Source organism: Colius striatus, chromosome 6 (assembly GCF_028858725.1).
Source record: "Colius striatus isolate bColStr4 chromosome 6, bColStr4.1.hap1, whole genome shotgun sequence".
NCBI lineage: Eukaryota > Metazoa > Chordata > Aves > Coliiformes > Coliidae > Colius > Colius striatus.
In genome coordinates, this window is record NC_084764.1 from 11,586,440 (window position 1) to 11,612,376 (window position 25,937).

General features: G+C 44.6%; 1 protein-coding gene across 3 annotated transcripts; it reads left to right on the plus strand.

Moving 5' to 3' along the window:
- Positions 1–25,227, plus strand: BMF (Bcl2 modifying factor). Of its 3 annotated transcripts, none has more exons than XM_061998310.1 (5): positions 1–89; positions 1,458–1,622; positions 2,554–2,874; positions 3,833–3,996; positions 25,155–25,227. In XM_061998310.1, exons 3-5 carry the CDS (start codon positions 2,559–2,561, stop codon positions 25,212–25,214), a joined length of 540 nt encoding a protein of 179 aa, XP_061854294.1. In that variant the 5' UTR covers positions 1–89; positions 1,458–1,622; positions 2,554–2,558; the 3' UTR covers positions 25,215–25,227. The 3 variants fall into 3 exon arrangements, with proteins under 3 accessions (XP_061854294.1, XP_061854292.1, XP_061854293.1); XM_061998308.1 differs by lacking the exon at positions 25,155–25,227 and adding an exon at positions 17,204–17,390; XM_061998309.1 differs by lacking the exons at positions 1,458–1,622; positions 25,155–25,227 and adding an exon at positions 17,204–17,390.
- The last annotated feature ends 710 nt before the right edge of the window (positions 25,228–25,937 follow it).

Consider the following 25,937-nt stretch of genomic DNA (forward strand, 5'->3'; position numbering starts at 1 on the left):
CCCGGCGGCGGCGGCAGTTTGGTGGTGGCGCGGCGCGGCGGCAGCTCCCGGGACGTCCCGGCCCCGCGGGACGCCCGTCCCCCTTATCGGTGAGTTGCCCTGGAAGTTCCTTCGCCGCTGGGGGATGGCCCCTCTGCGCCGCGGTCAGAGCGGCGCTGAGGACGGGAGCGATTGTGACAGGGAAGGGAGCTCACCCCGGGACAGCTCCAGCCCGGCCGGGTGGTGCGAAGGGGCTCCTGCCCGGCGTCGCGCGAGTCTCCCCGGGGAGAAGGGGCGGGCGGGCGGGCACCGAGAAGGCGGTGATGTGCTCGTGTAGGCAACGGCTAATTACCGGTAGCCAGCGCTGCCCCTGCCGAGGTGTCCCGCCGGGCTCGGGTGTCTGCCTCTCCCCGCGATGCCCGGAGGAGCCGCATTTAAACTGGGCGTCGGAGCCCGGAAGGGGAAGAGTTAAAAGCAGTCGGCGGTGCCGAAGCGAGGCCGGCCAGCTTTGTTTTGGGAAGCTGGCACGCACGTGTGTGCTGAGCTGAGCCCTCCCTCCGGCTCCCGGCTCGCCGTCTGTCAGAGCAGGCGGCTTTGGCGGCGGCCTCGGCTCGGGGAAGTCGGTGGCTTCTGGTGGGAGCGCCGTGGGTCGAACGTGGGGCTGAAGACGCGCGGGCACCTGTGTGCATTTAGAGCCCTCGGAGCCCAAGCTGTTGGTGTCCCGCCTGGGGAGTACAAGGCGGCTCGTAAGGGCTGTGCCTCCCGGCTTCAGCTGTGCTTTAAAGCTATGGAAGGAACTTGTAGGTTGAGTTATTCTTTACGCTGTTTCGGCATTCTCCCTTCAGCGTTTCCTAGAAGTTCTGCAAAAAATTAGACTGTCTTGGAGGAGGTCGAGTAAAACTTGTTGCTCTCTAAACCCCTTTTGTTTGGGGTTTGGTTTGCCGGCTAGCTTGTGCCTTAGTTGCACTTTCTTGCGCTGAATGCCCGTGTCCCAGCGAGGCTCTGACGGATGAGATCCTGGCAAATCTTGCTGCAAAGACAGAACACATTATCACCCTGCCCTGCCTTTCTGTCAGGCGATGGTAATCCAGAAGCAGAGCTGGCAGGAGAGTATCTGTGCTGGCAGCTCAGGATCTGGAACTCCTCTCAGTGTGCTACTTTAAGCCATGGATGAGAAGGCTGTGAGTGCTGTCATCTAGTGGAGTGGGACCAGCTGTGGGGCTAGTACCTGTTCTGCTCTGCAAACTCATCTTCAGGAGTTGTGGCTGGGCTGAGCGGACTGCTGAGGTGCAACAACTTAAATGACTGTAGTGCCCCTCAGAGCTTTGCACAAATAATAGACAGACCTTGTGCTGCTCTGTCTCTTTGTCTCCTCCAGCTCATTGGTATTGTGAGTGCTGCTCACCTGGGGGGAGATGGGAGCACCAAGGGAAGCATGGAACATATCCTTATAAAATTATTATTAATGTCTCCTTCAGGCCTGAAATTCCTCTTGCTAGTCTTCTGTTCTCTTAAATGCTTCGAAAACCAGAGCAAAGGAAGAGACATGAAGAGTTGAATTTCACTGCCTTGTTTGGAACTGGGTGGAAATCCTGGAGATGGATCTCTTAGGAGACTGTCTTCCAATTGGGTTAGATGCACAGGTAACAGTAAAGGGACTTGTGTCTTTTGTGGTAAAACTGCTTCTGAATATTACTGTATGTTTGCAAAGAGCTCTGAATTAGTGATATAGGATTTATTGGTTTGGGTTTTTTCCCCCATCATCCTTGTCCAACTTTGTGCTGCAACAGAGCTCAAGAGTGTTAACTTTGGCAGCTACAGAAGCCCTGCTTTAAGCAATGACACCAGCAACGTTTTTTTACTTAGTAGTAGGATGACAGTGCATGTAGGCTTGAGGGTAGGAGAGGTAATGAAGAGACTCCATTGGGACAGGTTGAGCTCTCAGTTGAGCTGAGAGAAGAAATGAGAAGTTGAAAGGAAAATTAGACCTTACAGGGAGAAGCTATGGAGAGCTTCATAGAAAGGGCTTTGCCAGCTCTTGAGTTTTGCAACCCTTGGGCTTTCCTAAAAGTCTGGCCTTGCAGCCTTGTGATTACAAAAGCTTTTGTTTATCAATAAGTAACAGATGGGGAAAAATAAATGGGGTGTACCATAAAGTTAAAATACAGTAGGCCAAAGCAAAGCAGAGCCCAAAGAAGCTGACTGGCACAAGGGTGACTTGAAGGATTGGTGGTACTTTCCAAAACAATGTCTTTTCAGTTTCTACATGCTGAGGTTGGGGGCTGGCTCTCTCCTTGTGACCAGCTGTGGAATCAGAGCCATGGGTGGACTCTTAGACACGTGTGAACTTTGTCTATCTCTGGCCCAGTACTCTAGGATGTTTCACAAAGCCCTGACCTTCACTACTGAGTCACTTGCCTCTCCTGCCCTTGCAGTTGGGCAGCATTGGGAGGGAGGGAGGCAAGCAGACATGGAAGAAAGAGACGTGTTTTACCGTTGGAGCAGAAGACATGCTCTCCTGGACAACAATCTTGTTTTGTCTTAGCTGTTTCCTCAAATGTCCCTTTATTGCAGGTGCAATGGATCGCCCCAGCTACCTGGAAGAGGACTATTCTAGCCTGGATGGGCTGGACGATGACGTGTTTCACTCTGATGACTTTGGACTTGCAGGTCAGCCTGGTGAGATGACTGCAACTGGCATTTTCACACAGAACCAGTCCTACAACTGCCTTCTGGGGAGGTTTCAACTATTCCCCCTCACACACTGCTGTGGTCCCGGTATCAGGCATCCCGAGCAGCAGGACAAGGCAACTCAAACCCTCAGCCCGTCCTCTTCCAGTCAGGATGTTATGTTGCCTTGTGGAGTCACTGAAGAGCCCCGGAGACTCTTCTATGGTAAGAGCACTCCAGTGTCACCAGCTTTGCAGCAAGGAAACTGTCCCTTTAGCATCTCCCCAATCAAACAATGTTTCTTTCATTAGGGTGTTTTACTAAAGGACTGAAATTATTTTGCTTTGGTCCTACTCCCTTGGGGAAGAGAACTTGGATTTTCTTATCCTTGCTTGTCCACTGCAGGAATCAAGCATTGGCTCATTGCTTCTGCTGTCCTTGATATTCTCACTCTTCTTCTTTTTGGCTTTATTCTGTCACATTTTATTTTACTGATGAATGTTTAGATGCTCACTATACGTCATATCCTACGATATCCTGCATTTTTTAACTTCTAGTGCTTGTCTCATCCACATAGCAAGTCTCCTGGAAGTTTTCAGTGGGGAGAGGGAAATGCAAAAATTTATACTTAGTGGACCAGCTTTTAAGGCTCTTTACTGGAGTTGAAGTTGTTGAATAAATCACATGTCCATCCAGTATTTTACTAGTAACTGATGGGACTCCATTCTGCTTTGTGTATCCAATTGATCTGTAATTCAAATCAGTACTACTAAATGCCAGGAAACTGAGAAAAGACTGATGGAAAAGATACAGCAACCTTTAATGGGAGACAACTTGAGACAGAGATTTTGTAGAACTGCAAAATTGTAATTAAAAAAAAAAAATCGGTTCAGGCTTTGCTGAACTATAAACAAGCAAAAGGAACCAAGTGTAAGATCCTCCCAGTCATTTGATTATGGGAAGCAACACAACTCTCCACTTAATTTATATAAACCTGCTTACAAGCCGAGCAAATGTTTTACTGCATACTTAGTGTACACAGTCATTGTTTGCACCTCAGAAACTTAACTTTGACACGAGTCAAAAATTTAGGATTATTTACAGCTCCTTTCTCACTAAGGCATACTGAGAAGAGCTGCTTCTTTGCACTAGAAGAACGACCCTTCTGCTGTCTGTTTTGTAGGCAATGCTGGTTACCGTTTACACGTCCCCCCAGCTGGCTTTGCGTTGGAGCCGCACCTCCAAGAGGAGCCTCCGGAGGGTCAGCGGGAAGCACGTGCTGAGGTGCAGATTGCGCAGAAGCTGCAGTGCATCGCTGACCAGTTCCACCGGCTCCACATACAGAGGGTAGGGTGTCTCGGGGAAGGGAAGGGAAGCGGCTGTTGTTTAAGGCAGCGAACTGATGGCAGTGATAAAATGGCAGGAGTATCCCGATGGATTTTGCTTATGCTAGATTGCTGGCTCTTCCTAAAGATTGGTAGGTGGAGGGAAGAGAATGTGTGGGATTGTGTTTACTGTCTGGGAAGGTAGCTGTTCTGTGTTAGCTGCTGCTATTACAGCTCTTCCAGTGCCTCAGCAAGGGAGTCACTGAGGCTTTCCCCAGGGATCTCCCCCTTACTTTTTATTATGGCTTTTACTCTTCTCCTCTCTCCTCACTGCCAATGCTTCTCTTCTATGGCCCAACTGGCCACCTATGGCTCCTTGTCTTGGAGATGACAACAAGCCTGAAGTCTGTTCTGACACTCCTTGTTGTCTAGAGGTAGTTCTTTGAAATGCTGTGGAGTATATTTAAATCATGCTAGACTTGCCAGCAGCTCCTCTCTTAGACTGTCCTAACTAGTGTCTCAGACTTGTGACTAACTTCCTCACAACAAAAGACAGCTGTGAGATGCCATCAGGTCTGGCAACCATGCTCCAGAATCTTGATTTTGTGTTAGGTTTGTTCTGGTTTTTTAAATTTTTTTTTAAAGAGAAAGAAAACCCACTTTTCAAAGAAACAAAGTAAAACTAGTGTCCCTAAAAAACTAGTGTCTCCTTACTCTTCCTTCCTGTCCTTCTTCCCCTGTTGAGTAGAGATGAAATGGAAATCCCAGCCTGTGCAGAGTTTGTCACAGGTGGCAGTGGTTTGGCAAGTAGACAGTGCTTTGCCACTTCTATGCAAGCCCGGCAAGCAGTATGTATCCACTTGCATAAAAGAAGCTGATGCTCTTGCTGACTTCAGAGAGGGACCAAAACCTTATCTCACTTGCAGTGAGTTGGTGCTCTGTTAACTGTGGGATATGTTGCAATTCTCAAAGGTAAGTGAGGATCTCTGACCTGGTCAGAGAATGTAGCTTGTGGCAAAGATTTTGTCTTTTCTGTCCTCAGAGAGATGAGGGAATTCTGGGATGCTCAGAGCAGGATTAAAGAAGCTGAAAGAGGAAGATTAGCCTGTAGAAATGTAGATGGCGCTATGAATGTCATTTAGCAAACTGCAGGAATAATGAGCTAACGGTGGATTGTTAACAGCATTGTGTCTGGTTGAATGGGGTTTTCCCCAGTGCTTTTTGCCAGCAACGGCCCAAGACCCTGTTCCCTCGAGCCTAGTCCTCCCAGGGAATGGAAGGTTTCTCAGCTCAGTGGAGGTGCCCTGGAGTGAAGCGGTGGAACTGGTTGTAACTTGACCTAGTTCACCTCCGGGGGAGCTTCCTACCTATCTGATGCCCGCGACTTGGAAACGGCACCCAGGAATGCCCACCCAAACCCGCCCCTCTAAAGCTGCCCCGGGTGGAGCTCCGGGTCGCGCACAGGCCCGGCGGGGGCTGCCCGCATAGCGCACGAGCGGCGGTGCCACGGCAGGCCTCGGCTGCGGCCCGGCTCGCCGCCCGGCCGGCCGGCCTGGGCTGGCCCTGGCCTAGGTGGAGAGTTGGTAAACAAAAGCCTCCTCCTGTGCTGCCCGTGGCGCAGCCGGCGGGGGAGGAGCTCCGTGCTCTTTGTTTGAACTGAAAGAGCAACAAGTTGTAAAGGGGAGGCATGGGGGCGGAGCTGCGCAGCCGCTTAAATTTGAAAACAAAACAAAAGGAAAAAACTCAAAAAACAAACAAACAAAAAAAGCACCTCGAAAACTTAACCCGAGGACTGAGTAGTTCAGCCAGTGGTTCTCCACAGCCTGACCCTGGGATGGGCCTTGGCATTTGGATCTGTTAAGGGATTCTTTATTGTTTGTCAGGAAAACTGAGTACTGAGCCACATATTGGTGTCCAAGGCACTGTTCTCTGTGTTTTGTCATGCCCAATCCCTCCCCTCCCAGCCTTGCATGGAGGATTTCCTTTGGGTTTTGACACAGAGCTATGCAGAAGCCCCTCTGTCCTATCCACTGTGTTTCATCCCAGCTTGTTGCTGAAGAACCAAGCAGTCCACCCCTGGAGATGTGCAAACTGGTTCACAATGTGTTGTGGTTTGGAAGGAGTGGTTTCTGAAACATGGAAAACTGGGCTGTTGTTTATCTTGCTGTGAAGCTAATTCCTGATTTGGATGCCCCATTCCAGCTTGTCTCAACATTTGGTCAAAACTGACTTTCTAGAGTGGTGTTTTGAATCAAATTTAGAATACCACAAAGTTAGTCACTCTGGTGTGATCTTGTGAAGTCCTGAGAGAGAGCAAGCCTGGTTTTAAACGAACTGTGTCTCTTATGGAGCCTGCAAAACCTCTTATCCGTGAGCTTGTGAAAAGAAAATGTATGTGCCCATTCAGTGGGAGTTAGGAAAGGCTTTCAGCAGTGCAGTAGTGCATCCAGCTAACTCAAGAGTGGGCCCTATCATGGCTTGAGTCGTGCAAGACTCTCCAGCAGTTAGGTATGGCTGCCTTTCTGCAGCAGCAGCAAGGCTGTGCTGACACAAAGGCTACTGGTTAATGTACATCCCTGGCTGAGAGAGGAACTGAGCGGGCAATAGCTGCAAAGGCTGACGTCACTGAGTTGTCATTGGACTCAGCTGAACACACGGTCTAACCCCATCCTACCCTGGGAACCCTGGAGAGTCACTGCTATCTCTTCCCTGGGCTCGCACAGCTATGTGGTGTTTATTCTGTGGTTCTTGGCTATAAAAAAGATTTTTGGGTATGCATCTTGTAAGAATACAAAAGTTGGCTGCACCTATGCTTGCTTTTGGCATCTACACCATTTTCAGGGTTTCATTTCCTGTTAGAATATTAAACAGAATACAGGAGTTTAAAACCTAGCTTTTTCGTTCCTAGAACAGTGCTAGAGCAATAACACAACATTCCCTAGAATCCTACAGCTTTCGTCTCCTTAAGATGCTGAATTTATTATAGGAAGGGCCTGAGCAAGGCTCTGTGTTCCTGAGTAGCTGAGCCTGCTACAGCTGATCCAGTTTGCCAAAGGCTCTGCAGAATGACATGCAAAACCCATCTGCATTTTCTCAAGCTCTTTTAGTACCTTTTACCTATCTGAGGCTGTGTAGCTTCTGGTAATATTCCTTCTGTGTTGCTTACCTCATCCTGTCCCTGGAAAACAAAGGTAGAGCCAAGCCATGCTTTCTGCAAGAGAACCCACTACCTGCTACCTCCTCCTTGGTTTGGAGACTTTGCTGTGGGATGTTCACTGCTTGGTGTAGTCCAGCCTGTGGCTGAGCTTAGAGGGTGCACTCTGAGGTTATGGAGAAGAGAGCTGAGCTTAGGGGATCTGCTGGTAGATAAGCTGGGATGCGCTGCCAAGCACCCCACATATCCAGGCCATGACAACAAGTGCTCGGGCTCTGCTTCATGTCCTGAGTGCACTTGAGTTTTGTCACCTTGAGAAGAGGCTTCAATCTGTGCTGAACTGACAGCATATTTCAGGACATGACCCATTGCTGGATGGGATGTGAGTAGCCAACCAGGGATGGTGGTGTTAGTGTAAAGCCATCCCATAGGAGCACGGGGTTCTACAAGAGTGAAGTGGATGACACCCTATCAGTATCACACCCCTTCGGTTTGACTTGCTTCATGGAGACACTGGAATGCTACAGCTTTTTCCAAATAAAATATTTATTTCTAAGCAGGCTTTGAAGGGGCTGCTTTTATCACATGTCTTCTTCATGGTGATAAGATCACTTCACAGGGGATAAAATTGTCTCTTTAAGAGCCAAGGAGTGGTAGCCTTGAACAGTTCTGGGCTCAAGTCCAAGCAGAGCCACTGACTTTCTGTATGACCTCAGACAAGTCTCTTGACCTCCTCGTGCTTCAGTCAACCCATCTGGAAAGCTTGATTTTAAAAAAAGCCGAGCCTCAATGAGAACCAGATGCTGAATCAGAGCTGAGCTTTCTTGAGTAAATAAGTGCATTACAAACAACAACAAAGCCCCTTTCCAACACATCAGGAATCCTGCAGTTGATTTAGATCTGCTGACCATGCTCAAAAAGCCTCCGTGAATCTAGCTATAGAAAAGTTTATTTCTCTAAGTTCCCCAAATTAGTTCAGCAAGTGACTCTCTTGCTGTCCCTGCAGGGGCTGGAGCAGCCTGTGGAGCACAAATGCCTACATCCACACCATTTGTGGGCAGACAGCCAGGCATGTACCTGTTTGCTTCAAATTAATGACACCAAAGTGTTGTTTTCCTTTGAAAGTGAAACTTGTTATGTTTTGCATATTTTTCCCCCTCCATGTCTTGTGGGAGTTATCAAGGCCTCCTCTGAAACTCTTCTGCTTACGCAACAGGGAGCCCGTGTCTGGTGTTGGACACATGGTGGGGAGTGAGCACCCAGCACTGTGTGTGCATCATTTATCCCAGACTCAATCAGGCTTTTCTGTGTCATTTGTTGAGGACATTCAGGGAAATTTTTAACAGTTGCTGTTTTGAATTGGAAGTGTTTGTAGGAAACTGTCCTATATGATGACTTTACATTTTAGGAAAAATGTCCGTAAGAGCTTCCTAATAATGTAGTGCTGAGATAAACTGTCCTGCAGCTAAGCCTGTAGCACCAGCAGCCCCATACTTTACTTGTACCTGCAGTCTCTTTGAGACTTGGGTTAAGTGCTTTCATTCGTTTCCCAAGTAAGTGATTACATTTCAGGATCCCCTTTGATGACTAGTGTTGGCTGGTCCCTGCTGCTCCGGTGCAAAGCAGTGGGTCTCCTCTTCATCTCTGCTGTCTCTGGATTGCCCATCAGTGGAGGACTTGAATTTCTAGCTGAGGGTGCAGGAGCATGGCAAGGGAGAGTATCAAATGGAGAACTCCAGAAGTGAGTAAGCCTGCTGTAGAGAGCAGGGGGAAGGGTGGGTGTGAGGCTGGGAAGATTGACATGTAAATTACCAAAGTTCTTGCAGGGCTATGGAATTAGGATCCTAGGCTTGAGGAAAGGAGGGTGCCATAGGGGGAAGAGGAATGCTCACAGTCAGTGGAGTCAGAAACTTGATATGTGGAAGCTGAAACAAAATTTTTTTTTTTTTTTTTTGCTTAATGGTGTTACATTTTTGTCCATTTTGGCAAATGACAATGAAGGAAGAGATAGGCTTGGAAGTGCCCCTTCCCTTAGGCATACAAATGACACAGCAACCTGTTGCCCCTTGCCTAGCACCTGCTCTAAAATCCTATTGCCTGTGGAGCTGATTACTTGACATTTAGATTAACAGAAACTCACTGCACCTTCTCACATCTGATCTGTAATGGTATTCTTTGGTATGTTGAGAAAAGAAGCTGAGAACAAGAACTGAGTTATGCCACTGTATAAATCCATGTTTCTCGCATATCTTGATTGTTATACATAGTTCTGGTTTCCTTCTTCTGCAGAACTGGAAAAGGTTCAGAGAAATGCAAGAAGGATGATTAAACTTATATATGAAAAATGAAAAAATGGTCTAGGACTGCTAAGCCTAAAAAAAGACAGGAAGCAAGGGGGTAGCAAGAAATCACAACTTGACATGAAGGAGATGGACTAACTTCTCCCAGCATAACTAGGCAAAATGAAGTCAAGCTAGTGGGAGCCAGCTCAAAGTAAATGAGGTAGTTTGTCATCCAGTAGGTAGCTCTGTGGAACTCCTTGTCAGGCATATTGTGCATCCCAGCACTTTATCTGGGTTTAAGAGGAATTGGGACAAGTTTATGGCCATTGAAGGAGACATTAAATAAACAGAAATCGGGAAATCCGAAATCAAACTAGTTAGATACTGAAAGAGTATTAGGGGGAGCTATTGCATGTACTTGCTCACTGCTTTTCCTTAGGCAGCCGCACAGGGCTGCTGTTGGAAGCTGATCTATGCAAACTCTTGATGTGTATTGCACAAAACTTTTGCGTGAGCCTAATCTATCCTTCTTCTCTACACTTTCAGCTCACAAAAGATTTAAATATATTACAGTTTTGTTCCTGCATGAAATAGGGGATAATGTTAAAAAGCAAAACTTCCTGCGTAGCTCTGGTAGAGGAAGTAGGCAGAGGATAAGGGAGCCAAGTGGAGGAGAGCAGTGCAAGCTCTGTGCAACAGTGTGCCGTGAATCCTTCACCCTGCCAGATATCTTAAGGCAGTGTGGCCTTAAGACTGCAGCATCTTAAGGCAGTGGGGCCACAACCTCAAAATACCAAGACTGCCCACATTAAAGAATGTGAAATAATTCTTTGGGGCAGTAAAAGTGAATTGTTTTGCAGTATTTTGAACATCATCTGCAGTATCACTGTATGAATTAAATAGCATTTAGGGCTACTGCTTCTCCTGTACAACCCAGTAGTCTGTGCAGGCTCTGTGATTCCTTGGTTCTCGCAGTGCTGTGCTGGTGGTAACGTGCTTTTTGCTTGTAGCAACGTGACAGCTGAGAAATTATTTTTCAATTAAGAAATAATTGCAGTAATATCCCACTTCTTTTTTAGTGTGGGAGACTAAGAAATGCAGGTTATAACTTGTCTGGGATCATGCAGAGATTGCTGATTGGAAGCCAGTTGTTCTGCCTTCCATCCTCCACTTAGGTTGATTGATTAAGATACTGCCATCTCTGAGGGGGATGAGATGTTTCAACTGATTGTTTATGGTGAGGAGTGTGTGTGGTTGTATTTTACTCAATTAAATGTTATGGTGGAAAGGCAGGAAAGCAAATGCCCAATTGTAGAGTCCTCCTTTGTTTCAAGCCACTGAGGAGGAGTGTCCTGCTAGTCTTTTGAAGCCTCTGGTTGGGGTTTTTTTTGTTTTGTTTCTCCTTGGTAGCCGCCCTCGCCCATGGCGAAGGAATATTTCTGAGGATCGTACCATGGCAGAAAGAATAGCAATCTAAAAATAAAAGCAGTGAGGCAACTTCTCTTAACCCCAATTAGTTTTTTCCTGATGTAATGCCTGACAAAATGCTGGTGATGGGGGACTGCAGCCACCCACCAAGGACAGACCCCAAAGAAAGGGCTGGCAAGGAGGAGCGGGCTGTGAGGGCTGTGCCGTGCTGTGCTGTGCCGTGCGTGAGAGCAGCTCTGCCAGGCAGTGTTTGTGCTGTGGCTGCTGTGTTTATATCGCTCTCTAAATTTAGCCTCTGAGTCATCAGAACTGCTGACGAGAGGCTGCTGTGCCCACAGGCCCCAGCGCTGCACCTGCCTTGCAGGCCCCCCTCACAGCCCAGCCAGGCAGGGCCTCATGCCCCCTCCTCGCCCTTCCGCCAGGACAATTTCCTGTAAAAACTTTTAAAGTGTTATGTTAACAAAACCCCACAGTACACTTTAATCACATGGGGCTGTCTCTGTGCAGCAAGCAGTTTCTGAAGCACCTCCCTTCTGGTAGGGAGAAAATCGATGGGAAATAAAGATCAGTTGGTCCCAGGGCCTGTGCAGGTTAGGTGATAAACACGGTAGGCTGGGAAATGGTTCTGTCAGCTCCCACTTAGTGTCTGAGTGAACAAACCTGCCCCTGCTTGCTGCCTGCGGCTGCTGGAGCAACCAAGTGTCTCCTCATGGGCATGGAGGTGGGGTCTGGGCATTTCTTCCCATACGCTCTGATCCCCCACCCCCCAGTTTGGGGGCGAATTTCGCGCTGGACCCCGTGCCACAGGTAGACTGGTAGCAGGGGTGGCTCTATGGAAACGCAAGACTCTTATTTACCGTATTTATGGCAAATAAGGCAGCATGCCCTGTGGGGGTACAGGAGGGGAAGGCTGGGGGCCTGGGAACGGGATGGCCGGTGGTTGCCCTTCCCAGGTTGCCGTCAGCTGGCTGTTGCCATGGCGTCTGTCTGTTTCCCCTTCCTGCCTGCACTAGAGAGGAAGGCGCGAGTGGCTGCGTGTTTGTTTTTGAACTACAAGAAAGTTGAGAAAGGGCTCACCTGCACAGCTGTGCCTGCAGCAGGTTTGGGGCAATTAACATTATCATTTGCTTCTCAGACTAGCAGCTCAGTAGGTCAGTGCCATCCCCTTTGCTTGAGCAGCCTGTAAATGGGTCTTGGGGTTCTCCTGCACCCTGCATCCCTCCTGCTGTACCCACTTTTGTATGTCCTCTCTCCATAAGCACACATGTTGCTTATCTTGCTTGACAAAGCCTAATGGAGGTTTTGAGAAAGGAAGCAGTGCTTTAGATGATGCCTCCCTCTACCACAAGTTTAGCCCCACCTAAGAGAGCCGCGGGGTTTTCAAGCCAGAATCATACAGATCTCTGAGGAGGATCCTCATCCTTCTCTCTCTGTCATCACGAGAAATCATACTGCTGAGCTCCTTTTTCAGTTCTTCTCTGTTATGGTGTCCTTTTTTTTTCCCTGCTGCTTTTACACATGCATTTTTCTTTGGTCATTAGGAATCACAGCTGGAAAGATTTGTATTTGCCTTCCATTGGCCTGCATTTCTCTATCCAGCGGAGAACACCTTCTGTAACCTCTGTTGCCTTGGGGACTGTGACTTTCTAGTCTTTCTAAGCTAAAGCATATTTTGTGGTAGCACAATATGCCTTCAGCCACCTGGCAGCCAAAACAGCCTTCAGCAATGAGTCAGCAACTGCTCCCGGTGTGCAAGTATTTTTGTTTTCAGTGAATAAATAAAATCCAAATGACTTACTGCTAATACTTGTATTAGTCATTAAAGGAAGAATGATGTTTTTATGTACACACATGCCGTTATTGTTCTTTTGCTCTAATAGTACTATTTCTTTTTTAATCATTCTAGTTAAGATGGAATCAGAATTTGACCCTTAACTATCTGGAAACCATGAAGCAAAGTGAGAAGTTGGTCATGAAGTCAAGAGAATAGACAGGTGTACATGTGATAAAAAATGTACCAGACCCACGTAGGACATATATATGATCATATTTATGGCACATATGTATCAAGTGAAAAAGTGAGTCCTGTTCATCTGTTAAACATTTATGCTCAAAGATTCAAGGAGATGTGTCAGAAGGACAGTATTTTCTTCAAGATGTATTATCTATCCTGATATTCCCTTAATCACCCTAGTCAAGAGCTTGGTCAGAGTAAAAAGATTTTGACATCTAGGATATTATTTAACAGATACATATCTATATGCTTGCAGTGTGAAACATGTAATAGGAATTATGAAAAGGGCATGTCAGGTCAATCATGTCCCTCTTTCACATGCTTTCAGTAAAAGTCTTGCTGGTTTGGTTTGTTTTGTTTTTGTTTACCAGTATTCTAGCCTTTGGTTGAGACAGTTCATGGAATAGGCTTCACTGATGTATTGTGCTGCAGAGGACACTTTTCCTGTAAAATGGCCTTTCCTTGTGACTCATTGAAGTATTCATGTTAACACTTCAGCCAGACAGTCTCTTAAGGATATCCCTTTTAAAAAGCAGCAGCTGCAATAGGAAATGTTTTTATGTGTTTCCAACTTTGTGTTGATTTTCTGTATTTGCAAGTCTAGTCTTCTTTAGTTACAGTTAGTATAGAGGCCAAAAGGGGCTTCTTTCCATCTTGGGAGAGGAGCTTCAAAGTGTTCACTGTGTTACCACCTCATGAAGGTGACAAAGTGTTCATCCCCAATACTTGGGTGCAGGAGGGATTCTGGGGATGGAATTGTTTTGCTGAGTGACAAATCAGCACAGTGAAGCTTAGGAAAAATATAAAGCCGTGCCACAGTATTTATGAGTCTTAGAAAACTGTAAGAATTGACTTGAAATGTATCACATCTGAAAAAAAAAATAGATGCCAAATTTGTGGTATTTCTGTCCTTCCTGGCAGCTAAATTATACCACACCAAAAAACCCCCCAATCTTGAAATATTTGGTTATTTTGATCTTGGCAGAGGTATATCTAGGGAAAAGCTACTGAAACTTGTGAAAAGGACACTTTTTAGACTGGGATATAGTTCTTTCCATAAATTGTTTACTGCAAAAAATATCTGCCATTTCCATTCTGTGGCTCTTGTCCCATGCTGAATTAGTACCACAGAAAGCAAATCAGCCCAGAAGTGAACCATGACTCTGTAAACCCTGTTAACTAGATTTGCTGCTGAAGTAAATAGTCCCCACTTGCTCCTCTTCCCAGGTCACCTTTCTCTTGTGCTGGCACAAGCATCAGCTTGGCTACATGATGCCATGGATGGGATGGATTAGGATGACCCAATCAATAGTAAAGCCAACTTCTTTATCAGGTCAGGATTGTCCTTGATCATTGTCCTGTTCTAGTTCACTTTCCTGCACTAGGGTGAGGAGAGGACAGTGCGAGCTGGGGAAGCCTCAGTACACAAGCCAGTGAAAGTGTGAGTGGGACTACACAACTGTGGGAGGGAAGTGCTGGACCCAGGGAAATACAAGCTCTAGGTCTAGGAATAAAACCTGGAAAGCTGCCTAGTGCTCCATTTTTTCCACTTCAAAGTAAAATTAATGGTGTCAAAGTCCTTCATAAAGTGGTTTGAGATCTTAATGCTTCTTATAAGCAGGGGGAAACAAGGGTAAAATAATTAATATTCTGCTCTTGCATGACAATGTCCTTGAGTGTCTTAGGCAAATAATGGGAAATGTTTTTAACTGGAGAAGGACAAAAATGCTATACCAAAAGGGTCAGTCAAATAGATACAATAGAATAGAAACTAAAAAAAAAAAAATCTTGTTTCTGTTAGTGTTTATGATACCACATCCCACTGGTTCTTGTGCAGGTCTGTAACCCATCTTAAACTAGAGCTCTAAAGCTCTAATTTACCAAATGAAACCAAACCCCAATACCTTCCTCAAAAAGCTCTCAAAAGAGAAAAGGATGAGCTCAGTCCTTCCACTGTTTTTCCCTGAATGTGGCCTCTTTCACCTATCACTGTAAAGAACAAGTAATCCTTTTCTTCTGAAGTGACATGTAAGACCTAAGGAGAAGACAGAATATTTAGAAACCTGTTATGGTGTATGAGAAGCACATAGCGTCCTCTTACGTAAAGCAGGACAAGCATTCTGACAGCAAGGAATAGTTGAAATTGTTCGTGCCAGATCAGCCTACCTGATGAGAGGCATCTGCCCCCAAATTAGCCCACTTTACAAAAGTCCATCAGAGTTTCCACTCAAGTGGGTCCACCAGTTAAGGTGAGATGTATTTCAAGTTTAGGATTTCAGTACCAATTTGTAAACACTCTTTTGTATTTCCCATACTAAGTCCCTATGAGGTACTTCTTTACCTCCTTGGCTGCTCTCCTAGCATAGTTACCTACTCATGGAAACTGCAGAAGAAAGCTTCATTGCCATGGTACCCAAAGATCTTTGTTTAAGGAGAGGTCCACTTAAGCTGTAATAGTTTGATAAAAATGTGGTATCTAGATGTCATCGAGACATTGTGGTTCCACGTGCATGTTTCAGCAGCTTTGGGAGTGTGGCTCTATGGAGGAGGGTGAGAAGATCTCTGGAGTTTGGTGAAGGAGGATAAGCCTGATTAAATGGAGGGGCGAGTAAGAAAACAAAAAACATCTTGATTTTTGAGACCAAATGAGGTTTTTGTAACTCAGCCCTAGGGGATACAAGGGTGGTTTTGTCTTTAAACGTAACAATGCCTGGGCAGTTGGTGTGGACTGAACCCAGGTCCAGTTACTTTGAAATAAACGGTACCATGCTCTAGAGTCACTGTCAGTGGCTTGTGCTCCAAACACAGTGGTGTTGAAATGCGTGATGGGATTCTGTGTGAACACCTCTAAATCCAGGAGACAACTGTTAAGTCTTGAGGGTAAGAGGAATGACCCACTGCTAAGCTGTGAGAGGAACAAAGGTTTTCTGAAGCCTGTTTGGTGTGTATGTGTGATTCAAATGGCACAGATCTACTCATGCTGAAATATGAATATATTTAATGACTATCTGGGAGGGCTTTGAAGAGCTGTCTATTGACAGCTATATCTGACACACCAACTCCAGTTGCAATTCTTTCTTATTTGTGATTATGTAAAGAATGCCTTGCAACCATGTTGTTCTGCCCTCTTGGGCTAATCTCAGTTGAAACATCTTGTTCATATAATGTACTTCAGCGCTCTTCTATGAACTCCTGTGTACTGAGGCAAAGTTGTTGGAAGCCAATCTTCTGTTTCCTCGCCTGCTGGGGATTGGAGGAGGGGGGCAGACTGGGGCTGGTTTGTTTTGTTTTCCAGAAATGATCAGTCCTGCTTAGCAAATATGGAATTCTGGATGAGAAAACAAAGACTGACTTCTAATAGAGGGTCGGTTATTGAGGTGAAATAGTATCCCAGGCTGGGCAATGTAAAGAGAAACCCACCTGTTTGTATGAGATGCCATTAAAGTGCGGGAAGGTGGGGGTATAATCAAAGCCACTTTTGCAGGGGTGATTACATAGAACAAAAGAAAGAGCAGTGTCCCTGCCCCAGAGCTGCATTATATAGTTTGATGTCCCCCTGAAACTCAACTCCCATGTTTCTTCCTTGACAATGGGACCTGAAATAACCTCTTGGTTTTGGTTTTTTGTGTGTTTTCAAGTATGTTCTTGCTTAAGGTTTAATTGGCTCCAGTCAGTAGGAAAGGGCTCCAAGGCTGATTATTTATGGCTTACTGTCAAAAGTGGCTATAAAAAGGGCAGTATTATCTTGGAGATGCTGGGAAGGAAAATGTGGTGGGGGGAGAGTGGGGGAGTGTGTGTGTGCACGAATGTGTTTTCTTGTACTAGATGAAATCAGAGTTTTGCTGTCTCAGCAGTGTGGTTTAAATTGAAGATTAACCCTTTGACCTTCACGGTGTCAAATCACTTACAGATGGATCACCAGTTTTGGGGGTTTTTTTGGTTTTTTTTTACTTTTGGGGTGAAGAGGGATTTTTTTTTTTTTTAGAAAAAAAAAAAGGTTGTTTGTTCATGCAGCTGGGGCTTTTGAAAGGCTCAGAAGCCAATCTGATTAAAAACAGCACTTGGCTAAACTCTACAAAATCCTACAAGCAAAAAAAAAAGTTTAATCCTCTTGTGCACAATGCATAAAGGGTCTGCTCTTTTCTTTTTGTAATGTTAGAGCTACAATTATTTCTGGAGAACTTATCATTTCCCTCTCTCCCCTCATCCCTTGCTGCACCCCCTTGTTATGCTGATGGGATTAAAGTGTCTGCTCTTGAAAAGTGTAACTGAGTTGTTATTGGAAAAGAGAAGTGGTATGTTGCAATTTTAGAAATATAAATAACCTTGCTTCAATTGTTCTCCTCTACAGCATCAGCAGAACAGAAATCAAGTGTGGTGGCAGCTTTTTCTCTTCCTACACAACTTGGCCTTAAATGCAGAGGCAAACAGGAACCACACTGGGCAGAGGTGAGCTTCGCCTGCCTGTTTCAGGCCGCATCCAGTCTGCAGGGAGCACTGAACAAACACTGGTTCAGGGGTGAGACATTGCACACCGCCAGCCGGACGTGATGAGGACTGAATTTCTGATACTCGTCTTCAAGTTTGGAGGTTTTTACGGACTCTTCTTTGCTGCTGCCTGCCTCGCGAGGCAGGGAGCTCTTGTCCAACACTGTCGAAGGAAAGCCAGAATGTGGGTGTGTTTGGGAAAGCGCACTGCAGCTTCCTCGCGCCAGCCACCTCTGTCCAAGGGCGGCAGCTCTTAGCCTAACAGCTTCCTCTGCCCTGTGTGTTAGTCAATGGTAGAGTGCAGGAGTGTCATTGGGGCTGCTAGCTAAAAATGATGTCTGGGACTGGTGACTCTAAACATACATTGGGTATCTTCCAGAGCAGAGGTGCTCCATTCCTCCACAAAGAAGGTGGGTTTTAGCAATGAAAACTCTCAAGTAGCTTAGATCCATTGGGTTGCTTGATTTCTGCATGAGTTACTGTTTATTTCCTTGCACCCTGTGTGAGAGAAAATTGCAAAGAAATCTGATCTCTTCAGTCTTTCTGTTGGGCACCAGTTGCAGCACTCTCACATGAAGTTGTTCTTTGTCACTGCAATCAACAGAAAAAATCATTTCAGTCCAACAGTCTTAAAATTAAAACTTCCTGGAGTTGCTGGTGGCTATTGGTTTCTGCCACAGTTCAGTGTTTGCAGTGCCCGTGAGCCAGCACAAAGCCAAAAACCATCGAATATGACATGAGTGTAATTTTTCTACAATGCTAATGTATATGTTTTTGTTAGTTTTATAATGAGTGTTTATTTTGTTTTGGTTTTGTTTTCTCTTACAATAATGTGGTTGGTCAGGAAGGCTTTGGTCGCAGGCATCCAATTGTTTTGCTTCAGGATTTGACAGGGAAATGAATGAGCAACTAGTCTAATGTGTATGCTGTACAAGCTGTCTGGTATGTGATGTTTGGAGGCTGCTGTACACACATATTGACTAGCAGCAGTCATATTATTACTTCAGATCTTCTAACAGTTCCCAGTTTGTATGAACTCAGAAATTTGTCCATATGACTGACACTGTTGGACCAGCATAGGGAAAGTACCCTACCAAAAGGAAGTAGCCTTAAATATTGACGGCTACTTCTCTGTAGCCTTAACCATTAATAGTTTGCAAACCCAGTGACAAGTAGGGTAAAGTACAAACAGAAAAGCAGTACAGGCTTTATTTTCTTCAGACTGTTTCCATATTGCCACTGCACCTTGTTGTAGGTCTCAGATGATAACAACCAGTGTGGGGATGAGTTGCCCAGAGAGTTGCTCTTTGATCCTGTTACAAACATTGACTTCAGGTGTTGAGCAATTCTTCTGCTCTTGGTCCACTCTGAAAAAGAAGCATTACTGTACAGGATGAGTAGTTTACTTGCACATATGCTTTCTCCTCCAACCCTCCCTGCATATCCTTCTCTTAATTCATGCTTTCTCTGGTATTTGTATAATCTCATCATTGCACTGTAGTGCCTCGTAACAATTTGCTGAACACAGTTAAATTTGGACTTTCTCCCTCTCTTCCAACCCCATTCTCTTTATTTGCATTCTGCTTTCTTGTGGCAAAATGTGCTTTAGTTCCCTGAAGGAGGTCCCTGAGCCTTTTTCACTTTTGTAAATTCACAGTCACTCTCTGAACGTAAGGAGAGTTTATATGAGAAAAGCTTTTTTTTCCCTCCTCTTATGTTATTTTTCTAGCTAGAGTAATATGTTTGTCCATGATGGTTAATAATTCATATAAATGAATCTCAAGTAATATTTTGGGGAATGGGGTTTATGGAGAAGGAGGGTGGGAGTTTTTATTGGGGTGGGGAGGTGGTTTTGGTTTTGTTTCTTTAAGCATGTGCACTACAGAGTTACCCAGAGGGATAGAAGTGATAGCTGTTGCTGACTGTGCAGCAGTGATGTGAGAAGGCACTCTCTGCCCATGGTGAAAGAGAAGAGGCTTTCCATACTCTGCTTTGCACAGTCTGTTTGGAGACAATGTGCTGATCGCTGGAGAACGAGGATTTCAATGGGAATGAAGGCCTGAGGCGTAGTGCGAGCACGGACTGAATTGGGGTCCCCCGAGAAGCTGGAGGAGCCTCTTCCATCAGAAGCTCTTAGAGAGGCTGGAGTGGAAGCGCTGAGGCTCAGGAAGCAATGCAGCAATGCTGCCTGCCCACACAATATGCTCTAGGATGTGATACTGGTGTTGTCCTACTGGTTGAGAGGACCCTTTTATCAGTAGCAGTCAAAGCTGCATCATAGCAGCCCTGCAAACTATGATAGTTCAGCAAGTGCATCTGACACTTGAAAACCATCATGCACTCTGCCTTTCCCCTCTGTCTTGACTTGGCTGCCAGACGGGCCAGTGAGGCCTGTTCTCCGCATGCGTGAGCTGCAAAGATAGGTCTGGTACTGGCACTTTCTAGCATTGCAACCCAAACAGTTTTTCTAGGGTAAGACTTTTCTTAACATGGAGAAACAAGTACCTGAAACCATTCCTCAGTTCAGGCTGCCTGCCTCAATACAGTCATTTGGCTCAGGGAAAGACACATCTTTGCCAGTCTGTATTTCCCACTGTTAACAACAGACTTATCAAAATCGGTCATGCCAGGGTCCCCAGTTAAAACCTTCTTGAACAACAATACTTCATTGGAGACGTAGAGCTAATGCTAGACAAAGGCTGACTTCCTGCAATATGCATGTTGGTTACTGGTGCCAGAGATTTGCAACCACTGATAATATATTTTAATTATATTCCATATCTGGGTATCTTGGAGAAAGGAAATTTGCTCTGTCAACCCAAAAGTCTTATTTTGCTTCCTGTAGATTTGGAGGGGCAGCAGCTTTGTACTTACAGTCTCACCTACTTGAGGAAATAGTGGGGAGATTATACATGTTTATCAACAAATACACAGCACCCATGTATGTGTCACCCATTCCATGTTATTACGGCCCCTTGAGCACGCACTGAGGAGGTCATCCTTGCAGAGTAGCTCTTGTGGCCACAGGCGTGCATCGATTATCTGGTGAAACAGTTCCAAGGAAGGTGGTGTAAGTCCTGTTGGTGAAGGAGCATGCTCAAGTCTTTAGATATTAGTCTTGGGGGAAGGAATGGAACAATATTTCTGTGTTGTAAAGCTACAATCTAGCAATTTAGAAAGAACAGTCAGATCTTTCTCCTAAAACAAATTCCTAATCACTTCTTCTTAAGAAGAACTTGAGTTGCTATTGATGGTACCAGCAGCCTGGAAGTATCTTTCTTGCCTTCCCGAGATCTCCAAAATGGCTTCAGACCTCAGCTCTCTTTCCTTGAAGGACAGAGCTCTTCCCATCCCTTCCCAGCTTCACATCTTTTCAAAGGTATTTTAACCTGCCCATCCCTGGATCCTGCAAGCCTGGTGTTAGTAGGGAATAGTTAGGTTTGCTTTTGTTTCCTGCAATTCTTTAAAGCTGAGCCAGTAATCAAAAAGTGACTGCCCAGGGATATCTGCATACTGCCTAAATAGGATACAACAAAGGTGGGAGAGAGGATGAATTTGCATGGAAAGGGTTACCTTGGATCTGTGTGGGGCTGCAGCCTTCTCCCAAGGTGCTAGTAATCCCTGGTAGCACTGAATTTCTGTGTAACTGATCACATATCTCAGTTTAAATAGCTGGTTGTTATTTAATGTTTGTTGCCCAAACTATCATTAGAAGTGTCCTGAAAGAAACTTCCTTATCAGCCTTTGCTTTGGGGCTGTGAATCAACAAGGGAAGAGAGGCAAGGAACCCAGATCTTCTTGATGTAGAAAGGATGGTTGCAAAGACATCTTTCTTTGCCTCTTAAGCCTGAATTAAAGGTATAGGCAATGTGTGGTTGTGAGGTTACTACAGTCCTGGAGTTGCTCCATAGCAGTCACTGGAATGTTGCAAGGACTGATCTTCATTCACAGTGTGGGGCTTGACACTCCTCTGGGAAGCTGCAGATTAAGCCCATTAGTAGACTTGGGAGAAGGGTTGTTGGTTTGTTGTGGGTTTGGGGTTTTTTTTGTAAGAAAAAGCAAAATTACTTGAGGCAGTTGTTGCAATAGGACCTTATCAACTCTACAATGAATTCCACCCTTCTGCTGTTGGTCCTGACCCATATCTCTGCTAAAGCTGTGGGAATGGTGAGGCTGTGACATGCTGAATGGTGTGCTGGTGAAGGTATTTTAACAGGGAGAAATACAGAGAGCACTCAGCGTATATGCTGGGATCAAACAAGAATACAGATATGTCTTGCCATGTTTTACCAGCAATATTTACTGCAAGATTTTAAGTGAAAGGACCATATTCATGGGAGCTCTTCACATGGACCAAGCACTATCAAGCATTAGCATAATTTGACAACAGAGATTTTTAATAATGTCCTTCGAAAGGATGTCTTTCAAACTGGCATTTGTGATCATTTGCAAGAATGCCTACCTGTTGCCTTTGATTGTTTTAGCAAGAAGAAATACCTCAAGGAATTGATAAAAGATTCTTAGACAATCTTTTACAGTTCCTAAAGACTTCAGTGGTCTCTGTTTCTTTGGTTTGCATGTGTTCACGCAGGTGTTACACAGCTCAGTTCTTCTCCGCCAGGAAAAGCAGAAAAGACCAAACACATCAAATGCACTGGAATGTAATTGTGTGCGTGCATGTGTGTGTGCGTGTGTGTGTGTATGCGTTTGTTCTTAAACTGAATGCAGTCTGACATCCCCTACCCCTTCTTTCTTCCATGTGCCTCACCTTCCCCCTTAGCCACAGAAAAGAGGGTCTCTTCCTGTGAATCCCATGCTGGAAGTTGGTTTCTGGGAAGCGAAACCTAATGTCTGTGGGCTGTTTTTAAAGCCATGTTTCAGTTCTGTCTTCAGACTCTTTGCTGCCTTTGGGGAACAGAGGGGTGGGAAGGGTAGATTCTTAAACCTTTTTTAAAATCTATTATGGAAATTTTGCATGTATAAATTTATTCTTAAATCTAAAGGAGTCTTGCCAATTTGTGGACACAGCTCCAGGAGAGCATCATCACAGATTCCTCAGCTTCAGTTTTGATCGGACTACGCTGAAAGTAAAATTTGATGACAAAAGAGGGAGAGACTGGCTTGATGGAAAGACCACATTGTCAGTAGATCCTCAAATAAATGTCAGAAGTTAGGTTTGTACAAGGGAAGTTTCAAGACAACCCAAGGGATTTGTATGTCCATTTCCACTGGTGCATTCGAAAATCCTGCCACCAAATTTGAGTTTGGATATCTAGATTGTTGGGATTTTTTTGCTAAAGCTGATCATGTATCTCTTAATTTGTTGATTTCAGTGGTATGTAGTACAGTCTCCCACATTTCTAGGTAAAATTTACTGATGAGAGTACTTACTGTGAAATGTGGATTCACATTTTCTCCTGCATGACTTTTGTACTTTGGTTGGATACTCTTATGTTTTCTGTTTTAAAACTTCAGAGTCTTTCATCTGGAAAACAAAAAGGATGGGCAATGTACTTACTAAACTTTCCTTCAGTAGAGTGTTTTCCTATGGGTTCTGATATTCACCAGAATATGATACTGTCCTGCTGCAGAAGTAAACCTGATGCTCTCCTGTGAGATTTATGTCTGGATTAGTCCTGAAGTGCACACACCTTCTTTGCCATGGACTGAGACCCAGTGAGAATGTAGCATTTTGTTTATTCTGGTTGTGTGCCTCCAGGACTCCTGCCTGTATCAATGGTGACTGGGCAGAGCTCCCTTTTTTTTTGTATCTGTATTTGTGCAGTATATTTGCTTTGTACTTTCTTTCTTTGGTGCTTTTTAATACTTTACTACTTGGATTTTTTTTTCTAATAACTGGTACAATTTTTAATAAAATTGTTAAATTCTTTGTCTGTGATCATTGTTTTGGTTTTTTTTAAGGGATGGAGGGCATTTACACAACTGTCCCATTCTGGAATTAGCCAAATCAGTGATACAATTTGGGTTGTTCAGCTTTGCAAATATCTGCTAGATCCTTTTATGTGCACCCTAATACCAGGCCCTGCAACAGAGACAAGATTTTGATTGATGACTAGTGCCTATGTAAGTACTATCAAAGGCATTCAGGCCTGTAAAAGAAAGACTCGTAGCTTGATAATCTTTCTAGGGAAATAAATTTCTTGCTAATCTTCTGATGTAAGGGTGGCCATAGCTTTGAGAGGGCATAAAAATGTCTTCCAAGTGACGGCAACACAGTGTTTGGGTAATCATCAGGCCTGTCCTTAAGGTCTGCCATCTTCCTATAGGGAAAAACTACCTCCATTGAGTAATGGTAGTTAACCTGAGTGTAACAACAATGATGATGTGTCTTAATTGCTTGTAATCTAGCTGGTCAAATTTCTTCAGTGCGATGCTGCTGGCACAGTGCTCATGGGAGGCCTTAGAGAAGCCAGTTAACAATCCTACCCGATGTTAAGTTGCCTCGGCTGGCGTGTGCATACTACAAAAGGGCCTTTCATTCCAAGAACACATGATGTGTGTGGTATGAAAAGCCACATGTGCAACTAAGACCACAGGGGGAAAAAGACAGTTTTTCTTTTCATTGTATTAGATGTAGTGAGAAGTGTGTCCCCTGTCCAGCCTCGTGACCGTGAAAGAGCCTGTTGTAACACACTGATAGAAGGAGACAGAAGTGAGATTGACTTAGATGGGTTTCTTGTGTGGCCAAATTCTCAACATTAATTAAACTCGCACTCTTGAAATCTTCAATAATTCTTGAATCAAAGAGAAAAATGGCTTTTGTCAGTGTGTAATGCATTTGCCAAAGCAGCAGGATGAACAGCACCTTGCTCGAAGCAAAGGCAAATGCGCAGATATATGAATGGCCTCTCTTCTGAGATCTCCTGCATTAATCTTGGCTCTTTTTGGTTTGACTGTGTCATGATCTGTCACCTGATTGTGGCAAAGTAGGCTTGAGGTGCATGGAAACATTGTCATGTTTAGGCATCAGGACCAAACGCTATAGGCTGGAACATTCCTATTACAACAGATGTTAATGCATATCTCTTTTTTTTTAGTTTGAATATCCTAGAAAATGTACTTCAGAAAAGCTTTCTTCTTAAAATATTAAGCCTGCATACTAACAGGGCACTTTCAATTTCTTTCCAGCCATGACCCCTTTCACGGCAATCACAAGATGTCTCTCGCTGTGTTGACATGACTAGCACTGTAATGGAAAGTTAGTTTTGTTATTAAGTTCCTAGTGTGTAAGTTCCTGGTGTAAGGACAAGGTAAAAAATTTTAAGTAGGATTACTGCTTCAAGGAAAAAATTTTTATCAAGAAGTGCTCAGCCTGTCTTGTTAAAAATAATAAAGCACTCTGAGGACAAGAAAGTTCTTCGGTTGCGCAAGCTACTGCACAAAACACTCTGTTTTCATGACTCTGGCTGCTGAATTTTAGAAGCCACTATAGTATATGGATTGATGAATATTTTTCAAGTACTTATAGCATTGTTTTATGGTGCAGTAAATGTGCCAGTCCTTAGTCTGTTCAATGTGCATGCAAGCTTGGAAGCAGCTCTACTAACCAGCTTTTTCCTCATGCTCACACCTGTATAATTCAGAAATCATCCATCCCCATTTCCTCCTTTTGCCCTGCCTGCCATTTCTATTGATGGAGAGATGGGTTTGAGAAGCAAAAAGTGTTGAAGAAAGCATTTTTTTTTACAATTGTGGGAGATTTGTGTTAAAATGTAAGAGCTGCAGTTGCTTCATTGTGCATATCACCGGTTCCTGTTGAAAGGCTTGAACTGAATGAAAGCTGTTTCCAACAGAAATCTAAAAAAAGAGCAGATGATAATTTCTGGCTGCAAGTTGCCTTCCACCTGACATGATGCGTGGAACCCCAACACACATTCAGAGCCCAACAACAAGCCACCGGGTGTGATGCACTGACGTCAGCATTCATAGTCCACTCTGTAAGTCCTTTAAATCTCAATTTCTCTTAAATGAATTATGTTCTCTGTAACATTCATAATGGACTCTTTTCTTTCTCCATTAAAGTCTGTGTCAGCATTCTCCTTCTCTGTGTTTTGCCTCAGGGCTCTTGATGTATACAAAGGCTTCTCTGTTTTCTGCTCTTAGTCACAGGCTTTCGCTCTTAACCTCAGAGCTATAAACTAAACATCCACCCACTATGGCTGGAGATGACCTTGTTTACGTCTGCTGCTCAAATCACGACAGCAACAGTCATAAAAATATGTTTTCATGGAGACAGCTCTTAATAAGAGGACAATGAAGCTTGACTTCTTATAACACTATGAGTTTTTGCAAAAATTTCAACAAAAAAATAGTCATAGGAGTTGATGGAATCTGTAAAGAAATAGCTTGTTTCAATCATTTGACACTACCACCTTTTAAAAATGAGTGAATCATTGTACCAGTCCACTGTGATACTGGGATATGCCAACTCAATCCGAGACCATTAAGGGCACAATTTGGGGAGTTAACATTTCAGGATTGTTCATGGTGCCCAGCCTGAACCATGACTCCGCTATGCTAGCAGTGAGTGTAGGGTCACCCACACTATTGAGAAATTGTCATTTTTGGACACCTTT

Excerpts from the sequence above, each read along its gene's own strand:
- BMF (XM_061998308.1), top strand. The coding sequence starts at position 2,559 with ATGGATCGCCCCAGCTACCTGGAAGAGGACTATTCTAGCCTGGATGGG. Across the intron at positions 2,875-3,832 it reads GCCCCGGAGACTCTTCTATG|GCAATGCTGGTTACCGTTTA; the intron begins GTAAGAGCACTC and ends TCTGTTTTGTAG. Across the intron at positions 3,997-17,203 it reads ACCGGCTCCACATACAGAGG|CATCAGCAGAACAGAAATCA; the intron begins GTAGGGTGTCTC and ends TCTCCTCTACAG.